We start from the raw sequence: 11,804 nt of genomic DNA on the forward strand, positions 1-11,804 counted from the left end.
AGAGTATCTAAAATATTAAAATTATAATATTGAATATCAGGCAAGTTTTTTTTTTAATAATACGAGTACCTATAAATTTTATAAAGCCACGATTTTGAGAAATATTCTATTTTTTTTTTTTTAAATTGTTTATATATTTTTTTTACTTGCATTAAATGCGATAACATTTTCCAGGCCTGATCTGTTGTTAAAATTTCCTAAATGGAATTAAAACCTTTTTGGTATTGTGTAAATTTGGGGCCAGCTTGTGTGGTGCAATATTTATTACGAATAATGCGTTAATTATTATTGTTGCGGTGAATGTAGTTGGGGCAAAGTGAAGGGGCTTAGAGTCGGCGTCGCGGTGCCAGGAACCGGCCGGTTCGTTGAATTAGAAGGGTGATTTCAAAGCTGAACTGAAGGAAAGCTGTGCCTGCGCGTCAGCAGCCCTAGATCCGGTATATTCTAACAATTACACTGCCACTCCGAAACGCAGCAGCGCGTGCAGGCGCGGCACTAAACTGTATATTAGGGGTTAAATATTTATAATATATATCGTATTAGAAGCGAGTTTAAAGCGGCCTACTTACCTCGTTGAGCCCCTGGGGACGTGTCGCTAAGCGGACCGTTTTGAACCCGTGTAATTTTTGATTTGAAAATTTTTTGACTGGTGAAATCAGGTGCTCAATTTTTAATAGTGCGGCCACCATTACTTATAATTTGTACAGTGTGATTGAAGCTCGGAGACCGCACGAGATCTTCTCGGAGAAAGAAAGTTTTTTGTAGACAAGCTAGCGACGCTTGAGGAGGTTTCGGGCGGCTCCGGTCGCTCGAAAATTCATGTAGTTTTATATTAAAGTAATTTTGACAGTAAAACAAGTCCTGACGGATGTGACGTCAGAGGTAAATGGAAGTTCCCTCCGCGAGACAGCATAGTGGACTCGTAACTAGTGTAAAATTTTTAATAATCAAAGGACTTTTCAGTAACGAAGAGTGTTGTAGTGAAAATTTTAAATATATACCTCTGTATTTTGCTTTCATATTTTGAATAATATGAGACGAAATCAAGATTTGCAAAGTTATGTGACAAGAATTCGATATTAAATAATTATTAAACCTAATCGTATAATAAAATTAATGTTTCACTGCCAACACACTCATTGAACATACGATGGGGAATATCATGGCAAGGCGCAAACCAAGAGCTGCAAGTTGCTGACATTCTTTTGTACAGTTTAAGTGTTCAAAAGCTAATAACTTGCCTTGTTCGTAAATTGTATAATTTAAGCGGTACGCAACCGCCACACACAACCTCTAGTTCTTAAGACATCTCCGACTTCATCCTATTTTCTTAAACAAATTTTTCTGTGGTTACATATCACAAGGGTGCTTGAATTCATCATTTGTTTCATATCAATCCATGTGAATGTGTGAATGTACGACTTGGCTCTGATTTATTTCCTAACACACAGAAAAATTGTGTGTGGCGACAAGGGCAATTTGTTACGTTCGATTATTATTGTGATATTAAGCGATAACTTTGCAAATTCTTCAAATTCCTCAATAATTTATTCTAAAGTGTATGGGTACAATTTGTTTTTATAGTAATGTTAACATTAGCTCAAAGTGTTTTGGGTGATGTCTCTATACAATTAATTCTAACACATATTTTGTAATATTACATGTAAATAACACATCTGTTGCTTAATGTTTTACTGTTCTTTTTGAAAAGTTTTACTATTATACATACAAATTACTTATTGACGATTCACTCAGATATATTATTGCGAAGGGTAGGACATGTTTGGTCACGAGGAACGTGACATTTTTTCCTCTAGCAATTATTTCGATATTGTATATAGAAACTGTTAGAAGTTTTCGTATCAGGTTATAGATATTTGTTGATGTGATCGAGAAATGGAGGTCATATTTTTCGAGTTGTTTTTTTATACAGTGGAAAAATGAAAGGAGCCAGGACCAACATGTTCAACTCGGTTTGTTTTTCTTTTTATATTATATATATTATATACAATTATAGTTTAATTTGTCAAGCACGATTTGTATAATAATTATGACTTGATTAAGTTATTAATTATTGCTATAATGAATATTTAAAACCATCTAGTTTTAGTAATTCAACATAGATCTGCGTAGATAGATATATACGTTGACTCATACGATTAACATAATTATGAAAAAAATAATCAGTATATCGAACAATTGCAGGAGTATATAAATTAGCGCCACTTGAAATGTTCCTGTTAGTACTGAGTTTAAGACACACAATTTTAGAACCGATCGTTACTCTAAATTAGAGAAGAGCACTCTTAAAGTATAGTTTTAACAAGTAATACCATCACTGAAAGCACCATTGAACTCGCTATTTGCCCAGTATGTCCAAACTTTTAGTCAATTAGATGGCGAACGTATTTGGCGCTATATTTTTGCGAAACTATTTTCGTGCATTTATTACATTGTTGGCCTAAAACGATAAACACAAGTGCTAACAGAACATTGTTTCAAAACTATGGAGCAAAATGATTATTCTAAATGTAAATATTGTTACATATAAATAAAATAATAATCATATAATATTTAAAAATTGAATGCAGTGTTTACAATTATTACTAACGGTAATTTTTATTTAACGTTATCGAGGAAGTGTGTGCATGTCTGATAGATTTAGAAAGTACATTTTTAAGTAAAATTGTAGATATTTTTAAAAATTATTATTCAAAATTTTACCGAGAGTACGGATTACGTTCCTCTCTGAAACGTTTTGGTATTTGTGTAAATCGAAATCGTTTTATGTTTGTCAGATTTTTTGGTAAACATGGAACTCGTATTCACGATGAATGAGTCGGTACGAATGAATGGTGATGTCCGCAAGTCAACTAGACTAGTATTATGTTACTGAATTATGGAAATTACGAAACATGTAAAGTTTCCTGAACGCAATAAAATTCTATCTCTATACGAAATTTATTTTTATTTTTATTCCCTTCATATGCTATGTATAGGCTAGATTATAAAAAACGCCCCAAACCATAATTTGTATAAAGTTTTATTTGTTTTCTTAATTTGAATGTTCAACATGTTATGCTGTTAAGAATTATCAAAACTAGCAGAAAAATAACCAATGCATTTTATGTAATACATAATATAAATCTTTGTTGATGAAGACAACTTAACTTTTTAAACATTTTTAGTTAATCGGAGTATTTTATAAGCATCTTAATATCAGAACATAAATAAAATTTTAAATAAATGTATTTTTTTTTATATACAGTAAAAATGGTGGATGCGCCGGGATTTCAACCCCAGGGTAAATCAAACACGCAAGGTTACTTAACAGCTACTTACACTGCCAGCTTACACCAAAGAGTATATATTGAAACTGAGATAGCTGTAGTATATTTCAGCGATTTCTTAAAAAATATAGTTTTTACATTACGATTTGATTTAATAATCAAAATAATTTTTACTAGTAAATTAATTTTTTTTATTATTATTGTAGATTTACTATAAAAAATATTAAAAAAGAAAATTTCTTAACTTCCTATTTCACAGAGAAATGGAAAATTTTACACAGTCAAATTCAAAGTGTAGTCGTCAATGTCATTTTAAAAATTAATAAAAAATAAATAAATAATAAATAATTTACATTTTGACAACAAAATTCATTTGATGACAAGTTACCAAACTTAGAGAGAAGACGAGACAGTGCTAGCGCAGAGCGCCACCTGTCGGTGTGTGGAGAATCCAGACCTCTTTTTGTGCCTCTTTTTTCACAAACTTAGAGAGAACACACCCTAACGGTTGCTCAAATTTAAACTACGACCTCGATTTGTCTCTAAAACTTTTGTTGTTTTAATAGCTAATAATATCATTAAAAAATTTGTGACAAAAATAAATTCAAGAAATTGATGTTTGAATCACTGGTAGTTTTGATAACGAATATAAAATTACGTCGTTTATTTATTTTTGCTAATTGTTTTCTATAAAAAGTTGTCTCATAATAGTTAATTTTTTAAAACTTATGTGAGGTTTTTCACGCAATTTTACGAAGTCTGCGCACGTAAAATATAATTAGCACTACATAATTTAGCAGTTGATTAAAACATTTTGCGTAGTTTGTAGAGCCTTTAATTAATGGCAATAATTTATTAATGTCAACATTCTATGTTAGTTGGTTGGCAACAAAATGCATTTTTGTTTTTTGACAACACGTACCGTTTATTTGTTGCATTTCTTACCAAAATACATTTTTTGCACTCCCACTTGGATTTTTTTCCAACAAATCTGAAGGCTGTCAGTGACGAACAATGGGAGGAGAGGTTCCACCAAGACATCAGAAAGATGGAAGAACGCTATCAAGACCGCTGGGACCCTTCCATGATGGGCAAATATACTGTTGGGTTTTAAAATGCGACAGTAACGTCCCTAACATAAGAAAATATTGAGATTTCACTCTTTTATTATTGTAATACATGACTAACGTGGAAGGTAGTTTAATCAATGTTTCCGAAAATTTGTTCAAATTTGTTGACCAGTGTAATTGTTAATGTCAACTTCCTTGTTATTTGGTGATTGGGATAGATCTTGGTGGTATAATAGTAACAAATACTTCGGAGAGTCTCTGAAGAACAATTATTGTATTTTGGGTTGCCTACATTAGACACTAGTTTTGTATAGTTATATGAAACACTCCGTATATACTGTAAATTAAGTTTGCGCATGCGTGATGCAGTGAAGACATTTTTTTTAGAAACATAACCTCAGTTTTATATGTCAGAAATCAAGGCAAAAAAACATTTAAATATAAACCATTTACTACAAAATGGAACGAGATATTGAACAATTAAACTCTGCATTAAATTCGATCAAAACCTTGAGATCGAATGTTAGACGTGTTTTTGAATCTGTAAGTAACGGCTTACGAGCCGATCATGGTGAAGAGGGAAAAGAAAACAAATTTATTCTTGAATTACAAGAATTACTAACAACTGTAAATAACAATTTAAGGTAATATCTATTTTCGTAAAGTAGACTCATGACTACAATAATCCCTTTTAGAGATGTTGAAAGTGCTGTGGGTAATTTGACTCCACCCCCAGGCCCATTCAATTTAGGAAGCACAGCTTTTTTGGGTCAGGAAACAACACAAGAACGTCAAGCTCTGTATGGGCAATTAGTTAATAGTTACAAGTGGACTGATAAAGTAAAATTCAATTAATTTAACACCATGTGTTAGAAACATTTTTCAGGTTCGAGAGTACAGTGCTCTTGCTGGTAACATACTCCAAACAAACTCTTTTAACAAAACTTACAAGACATTTAGCACAACTAAAAGGAGGAAAACACAAACAAGCAATCACAATGTTTCTCCAGAGTATGTTGATTGATTTTTGATACGTTTCTGACATAATTTTACAATTCTTGCAGGGTTATTGAAAATTTAATTACAAACATTGATCGATTATTTCCTGACGTAACAATAACAGCAAGCAGGCCTTTTTTGCCTAACCCAGTGATCCAGGTTTATTCTATGACAATGTATACATTTGAAATCTATTAAGATATTGTACTTCAGGCATGTTTAGGAAGGGTATTAAAAGCTGTAATTGCGTTTAAAGGATTGATGATTGAGTGGGTGGTTGTGAAAGCACTTTCTGAATCAAATGATTTGTGGGCTGAATCACGCTACAAAGTATTCAAGAAAGTCACAGAAAATTGCCACGCCGCCATGTGTCACTTCCATTCTCCAATGATGCCAGAACTTGCAGTTAAATCTTTTATGGTAGCATATAACAATAATGTACAACTTTTGCAACGCATTTTTTTTTAGCACTGGTTTCACAGTTACAACACTCTATTTAGCGCCCCTTGCAAACGATGTGGAAATCACCTTTTGGGAAATTTACCACCAACATGGAGAGATTTAAGGACTTTAGAGCCCTATCATGAAGAATGCAAATGAGATTAGATTAGGTAAAACAATATACAAATGTTCTTTTTTCCACGATATTTAATAAAAATAATATACATAATAGCTAGAGTGGGTACCAATGACTCTATTTGAACATTCTCCTCTTTCTTTTAACTTGAAATATTGGCACCATATCTTCTTCTTTGTTATGAGCAGCGACAATTTCAGCACTTTGCTTTTTAATTTCCTCTCTGGTGAGAAGATGAGACACTTCACCTGAGAACTCTCCCATCAGTGCTTGAAAAAATTATTCAGCAAAAATACGACAACAAAAATTTGCTTACAGTCGTCGGTTTTGATTTCAGGCGCCTCTTCAACGCAACGCTCTTTCATCAAACTTTCATAAAATTTGTAAGCGGCATCTGTTTTAGAATAGTCCATCTTTTCAGAAACATTCGCCATTAAATAGCTCAATTTTGGAGTTAAATCAGATATTATTTTGCGCCCTAATAAAACGGATAGTTAGAATATCAAACCAAAGTAATAATTCGTTACCATCAATTTCATCTTCCTCTGGGGGTTGTGGGGTATCATCTGGACCAGCTTCAATCTCATATTTTTTCATATGCTGTCGCTCCTCTGGCGTTTTGACAGGCAAACACAACTGCTGGATTTGTCTCAACGATATTCTCACTTTGGCTATCAAATTACGTTTGTGATCTCGTAGTTGGTCGCACTGTTTTTTGCTTTGATTTTGTTCCTCAATAGCATCCATTAATTCTTTCTTGCGTTTCTTATATCTGCAAAGAAATCTTATAATTCCCAACTATTTGAAGGTGAAACATACTCTCCAGTTGTCTCCACCATTGTATTCTTTAGCATATTGCTCATGAGTTCAGCATGATTCATTTTATTCAGTATTATATCTCTGTTACGTTCACATTTTTTTGCAAGAGCATTTAATCTTCTCTTCTGTCTTAGTTGTTCTTGCAAGCTGGAAAATAATTTTCTTTATTAAATTTTTTAGGTTTTTCATCACACCTTGGATAAATTTGTTCAAAAGAAGAAACCAGAGTCGTATCTCTCAAGTACGTTAACGCAGTTTCAATTTTAGTTAAGTCTTTACGTAGTATTGCAAAGTCTTGCGATTCTTCAACTTTCAGTATGCAAGTCGTGAGGTCACTCTAAAACTCGAATTATTTCAGAGTTTTACTCGAAAATACATTTTACATCTCTCCTCAACAAATGCTTTAAATTTGAATGCAAATTTTCAGCTTGCTCGCGAACTATCTCCAAGTCCACTTTTTGAGTTTTCATGTCTTTGGTAACCGCCTTTTCCAACGCCTCAAATTCTTGTTCTCTGTCATTTTTATATTCGGTGGCTAATTGTCCCTGTTTGGCGGCATTTAAAACACATCTGCATTGATACCAATAGTCGGTTTGAATCGCTAATAAAATTCCGTCGAAATAAAGCGCGTCCTGAAGAAACCGTCTAATCAAAAGTGTGACTCTAATTTGTATTTACTTTTTTCATAACGTTAATTATTTCGGCGTAGCTTTGTTGTATTGCTAAAGCCGCTTCTTTTTTCAACAGCGCGTCTTGGACTTTTCCAGTAATGATCTGCGCCACTTCCTCCTCCTTTATTTTATCATAAATTTCGTATTTTAGGCGGTCTTGGAGCAGAGCTTCTTCTAACTATGAAAATTATAGCAAATGATTTGAGTTTCTAATAATAAAAATACTTTCAAATCGATCAATTGTTGCGATTTTAGTTTCATCTGGTATTGCAATTTGTCTAAAACTTTGCGTTTAGTAAAATTAATCTGATGGACGTTTTCTATGACTTTCTAAAATATAATTAAAATTATTGATTGTTTTGAGAAATTTCGAAGGTGGAACTTTTGGATCGGAATTTTGATAAGCTAATTGTAGTTCTCTATGTTCCGCCAAAGTATTACGTAGCTTTTGCCTATCACCTCCTATTGCATTGTCCAACTTATGCCTATCAGTTTCGATGGATTTACGTAACGCCTGGAGACCTTTATATTGTTTTTTACTAGCTACAGCGGTGTCAACTTCCGTAATTTGGCGATCTCTTCCTAATATTTGCCAAATTAAATTCACTAAAAATCAATAATAAAAAACTTACTGTACAAATTGACCAGTCCTTTATATTGCGTTATTTTATCTTTGGTTGTCCATTTTTCGGACGACATGCCATGAATTCTTACATTCTTGGCCGATAGGGCGTTATTTATTAAATTCATTTTGAAAAATTAGAAATTAAGTATTTAAACTTCTATTAGAAAAACTTCTTTCAAAAAAAAAAAAATTCATTGTACAGGAAACCACTTGATTAATAAATCATAAATGAAGTAACTGAATTTTTATTTAATAAATTAGCTAATTTTATTGAAATTACTTTATTTTACCAGAAACGTAAAGTGTTACACCGTTTGTGTTCTGGAGGCTCTTTATTACATAACAAATACTTTCACTTATTCTGTGAATGAGTAATCATGCCGAAGAAAGGTGATGTAATATGGTTTGTATAACATGGTTGGGTTAGTGGCACATGTTTTACAGCCTCAGGAAGTGCAAAATGCGGTCAATCTTGACTGTAAAACAAGTTATTCTAACTTTGAAATACATTTCATCAAAATTAGAGTAAATCTCCTAATTGCATATTAATTCACTTTGCTTTATTTTAATAACGGTTTTAGTGTCTCGCTTATGCAAACTTACATTACTTCCTAGTCATTGAAGACAAATTTACGTAATGTTCGATTTTTCTGAGTCTATTTGCGCGATTGATGGTAAAAATCACATTATTACCACAGGGGTTTTAAGAAATTAAAAGATTAGAGTGCGTATTGCTGCAATATGTGATTAGGGAATAAGTGGCCATTTCTTCAACAGAAAGAAAGTCCGATGCTGCATAGCAAGTGGCTGGAGAAAGAGGAAAATAATGTAACATGTTTCGCAGTGGGGACATCAAATCAGAGATCGGCTTAAATTAACACTGTGTGCAAAATTTTGTTCAGTGTGCCTTTAGCATGTTAGTGTCAGCTGTTAAAAGTGCTACACTGGTTTGGGTAAGTGTGTTCTCGATTTTTTTTGAATTGTTTTTACATAAATTCTTGTACATTTTTTTTAAAACATCACAAACACTTATTCTTGTCTCATTATTTTTAGAAAGAGGTAAGTAACTGTTAATTATCATTATAAAAGATTAACCCATAAATAAATTATATTTCACTATTCTTGTTTATGTTTTTTATTTATTTACTTTATAAGGAAAATAGCTATAAATAACTTTTTACAATCAGGCTAAACTTTTATTAAGTAATCTCTTGTTACAACTCAATATTTCCTCAGTTACAATGTGTATTTTAAATCCACAACAAAGTTAAATGTTTTTTTTTATTTATATGTATGTATTATGTACATAATCACACAATATTATGTCGTGTTTTCAAACAACACAGTGAGATAGATATATGTGATTTTACAAACCAAAATTAACGAGTGTGTTTTTATTATTATATTTATTCTTAAATTGCCAAGTTTATATAGTAATTAAAAACTTCAACTATAGGTTTCATCAAAATTTAAATGTTACTTTTTTTAAATTAAAAAACAAAACTAAATCCGATGACCTTTCACCCAGTTAAACTTAAGCGATGGCTAAATAGTTAAGTAATGTCAATTTTAACAAAAATGGTTTTTTTATTTTAATTTTAAATATTAAAACGTTAAAATGTTTCTAGAAACTGAAAAGTTAATTATTAAAGAAAAAATCAATTTAATTTTAAATAAAGTTTAATCAAAATTGCAATTTTATATATTGTAAAACATCTTTCAATATGCTTTTACTGATACATTTTGTTTAGGATTAGACAATAATTAATTCAAAAATTACGGTATATTATTGTTTTCTAATAAATGGCATACTCGTAGTTGAAGCTAATTTGAAGTTTTTTTTTATAATTGTATTGTTTTAATAGATTATTTTTAGAATCTACTTTGCTGCTATTCAATCGTGTTTAATGGGAATATAAAACTGAAAATCTAAAGGATGGGAAAATATTAGTTTTCAGTATTTAAAAATGTAACAGATCAATTCATTCAATTTTAATGTGGGGTACTTATTCACATTTAAAAGTTGCATTTTTTAGTCTTTTTTTTTTAATTTGACATTAAGTTCATCTTATTTTTTTGCCTACATTTTCAAATGTGGAACAAGTTCCGTTAGCGCTTACCCTATTAAAAATTTATTACACAACATATCGCACTGTTATCGTTACCTAACTTACTTTCCCTTGCGGTCACAAAATCAATAGATCTATTCATTTCAGATGACATTTCCGTAATCGAATGAAATAAATTTTAAAACAGGGACAACCTCTTTTTTTATTGTTCTAAATTGATTTTTGAATTCACAAGAAATTCGGAAAATTGTGAAACAATGTCGGACCGTAAATGGGTAACTGAACCTGATGAATACATTTGCACACTCTCTGAGGAACTGCAAACCATAGCAAAGGAGGAGCTGCGTGAAGACAAGCATAGCCGTCAAACCGCGTTGGCCTCCATGCGAGAATGGATCATGCAGAATCCTCGGATAAAAAACTGCAGATTAGGTAAAAACAAGACTCACATAACACAAGGCCTCTGCAAACTTTTAATTTCAGATGCGCGCTTTTTGTTACGTTTTCTACGATTTAAAAAATTCAGCGTTACTCTGGCACAAGAAGCTCTGGAACGGTATGTGCTGTTACGACAAACTTTTGGAGTTGCGTTTAATTGTTTAGACATTACCATACCCATGATGGAAGATCTTACCAATCGAGGATACCTGTTTGCGTGTCCTAAAAGGGACAGCAAGGGCAGAAGAGTTATCATAGCTCGGCCAGGTTTTCAACTATATTTAATTTTTTCATAAATATGTCTATAAATTTTTAAAGGTGTGTTTGACCTTGAACAATTTACGCAAGGAGATATGTGTAGAATACATGGGATAGTTTACGAAACGCTAATGGAAGATGAAGAGAATCAAATTAGAGGTTTCGTACACTTTGCTGATGGACAAGGAGTTGGATTTTCTTACCTTACTTTATTTACCATTAAAGAAGCAGTCCGTATTGTAAAAAATGGGGAGGTACTTGTGATTTTATAGAAAAAAAAGTGTTTGTTGCGCGCAGTCGGTAGGATTCGAACCTACGCTCCCAGAGGGAATCTGATTTCTAGTCAGACGCCTTAACCGCTCGGCCACGACTGCTTGTGCGGTTTACACTAACTCGCTTAGAATTAATCCTTTACAAGAAGTCACCATAAAATTAATATTTTTTTTAGAAAACACTGCCCATGAGACACAAAGAAGTCCATTGTATCAATGCCCACCCTTCCATGAAATTTGCTCTCGACTTTGGCATGTCTTTAATTAGCGAAAAAATAAAAAAACGCGTTAGACTTTACACAAATCTTGAAGAAGCTCTTCAGGCCGGATACTTAGAACGAGACGTTTTACCCAAAGAATATGGAGGTGCAATGCCAATGGCTGAAATGATAGGTAAGACTCAAGATTTTGGGATTGTTTTTATATTTTTGGTTCTAGAACTTTGGAAAAAAGAACTTGAAAAATCGCACCCAATTTTGATGTGTCATGACCTTATGGAAGTAGAAGAGAGCTTATTTAGTGCCAAGGCAAAAGAAGGGGCCGTTTCTGCACTAAAAAGGGGCGGAATCAATTGTGGATCTGAAGGGGATTCCCTTTGTGGGATCACAGGAAATTTCCGAAAATTGGAAGTAGATTAAAAGCTTATTCACTTTATTTTTTGTGGTTATTTTAAGGCTAAAATTATATTTTATTGAATAAAAACATGAAAACACAAC

General features: G+C 32.3%; 4 protein-coding genes and 1 non-coding gene across 6 annotated transcripts in view; 3 read left to right on the plus strand and 2 right to left on the minus strand.

The window, feature by feature from the left end:
• Window positions 1-2,581, plus strand: part of LOC123014229 (glucose transporter type 1) — a 115,430-nt gene extending 112,849 nt beyond the window's left edge. For both annotated transcript variants that reach the window (XM_044413222.1, XM_044413225.1), the window contains one exon: window positions 851-2,581. In XM_044413222.1, coding sequence (XP_044269157.1) covers window positions 851-915 — 65 coding nt within the window. In that variant the 3' untranslated portion in view covers window positions 916-2,581. The remainder of the gene's footprint in view (window positions 1-850) is intronic.
• A 2,152-nt stretch (window positions 2,582-4,733) lies between these two features.
• Window positions 4,734-6,037, plus strand: LOC123014477 (mediator of RNA polymerase II transcription subunit 27). The gene is made up of 6 exons (XM_044413619.1): window positions 4,734-5,004; window positions 5,056-5,200; window positions 5,247-5,371; window positions 5,425-5,518; window positions 5,573-5,779; window positions 5,828-6,037. Exons 1-6 carry the CDS (start codon window positions 4,820-4,822, stop codon window positions 5,957-5,959), a joined length of 888 nt encoding a protein of 295 aa, XP_044269554.1. The 5' UTR covers window positions 4,734-4,819; the 3' UTR covers window positions 5,960-6,037.
• LOC123014476 lies at window positions 5,998-8,226 on the minus strand. The gene is made up of 10 exons (XM_044413618.1): window positions 8,059-8,226; window positions 7,809-8,008; window positions 7,652-7,756; window positions 7,434-7,604; window positions 7,139-7,387; window positions 6,950-7,092; window positions 6,756-6,902; window positions 6,464-6,708; window positions 6,253-6,414; window positions 5,998-6,205 (listed from the first exon to the last, which is right to left on the minus strand). The coding sequence occupies exons 1-10, from the start codon at window positions 8,174-8,176 to the stop codon at window positions 6,054-6,056; spliced, it is 1,692 nt and encodes a 563-aa protein (XP_044269553.1). The 5' UTR covers window positions 8,177-8,226; the 3' UTR covers window positions 5,998-6,053.
• A 629-nt stretch (window positions 8,227-8,855) lies between these two features.
• On the plus strand, window positions 8,856-11,803 carry LOC123015210 (alpha-tocopherol transfer protein-like). Its single transcript, XM_044414821.1, has 6 exons — window positions 8,856-9,004; window positions 10,268-10,552; window positions 10,604-10,825; window positions 10,877-11,070; window positions 11,265-11,481; window positions 11,527-11,803. The coding sequence occupies exons 2-6, from the start codon at window positions 10,378-10,380 to the stop codon at window positions 11,724-11,726; spliced, it is 1,008 nt and encodes a 335-aa protein (XP_044270756.1). The 5' UTR covers window positions 8,856-9,004; window positions 10,268-10,377; the 3' UTR covers window positions 11,727-11,803.
• Window positions 11,109-11,190, minus strand: Trnas-aga. Its single transcript has one exon. It is a non-coding gene; the product is annotated as a tRNA-Ser (tRNA).
• Window position 11,804: the final 1 nt, after the last annotated feature.

Source organism: Tribolium madens, unplaced genomic scaffold, assembly GCF_015345945.1.
Source record: "Tribolium madens isolate multiple individuals breed KSU strain unplaced genomic scaffold, Tmad_KSU_1.1 Scaffold_97;HRSCAF=244;Tcas5.2_LG3a, whole genome shotgun sequence".
Taxonomy (NCBI): Eukaryota; Metazoa; Arthropoda; class Insecta; order Coleoptera; family Tenebrionidae; genus Tribolium; species Tribolium madens.

Excerpts from the sequence above, each read along its gene's own strand:
- LOC123014477 (XM_044413619.1), top strand. The coding sequence starts at position 4,820 with ATGGAACGAGATATTGAACAATTAAACTCTGCATTAAATTCGATCAAA. Across the intron at positions 5,372-5,424 it reads AATCACAATGTTTCTCCAGA|GGTTATTGAAAATTTAATTA; the intron begins GTATGTTGATTG and ends CAATTCTTGCAG. Across the intron at positions 5,519-5,572 it reads TGCCTAACCCAGTGATCCAG|GCATGTTTAGGAAGGGTATT; the intron begins GTTTATTCTATG and ends ATTGTACTTCAG.
- LOC123014476 (XM_044413618.1), bottom strand. The coding sequence starts at position 8,176 with ATGAATTTAATAAATAACGCCCTATCGGCCAAGAATGTAAGAATTCAT. Across the intron at positions 7,388-7,433 it reads TAATTAACGTTATGAAAAAA|GACGCGCTTTATTTCGACGG; the intron begins GTAAATACAAAT and ends CGGTTTCTTCAG. Across the intron at positions 6,206-6,252 it reads TGAAATCAAAACCGACGACT|CACTGATGGGAGAGTTCTCA; the intron begins GTAAGCAAATTT and ends AATTTTTTCAAG.
- LOC123015210 (XM_044414821.1), top strand. The coding sequence starts at position 10,378 with ATGTCGGACCGTAAATGGGTAACTGAACCTGATGAATACATTTGCACA. Across the intron at positions 10,826-10,876 it reads AGTTATCATAGCTCGGCCAG|GTGTGTTTGACCTTGAACAA; the intron begins GTTTTCAACTAT and ends AAATTTTTAAAG. Across the intron at positions 11,071-11,264 it reads GTATTGTAAAAAATGGGGAG|AAAACACTGCCCATGAGACA; the intron begins GTACTTGTGATT and ends TATTTTTTTTAG.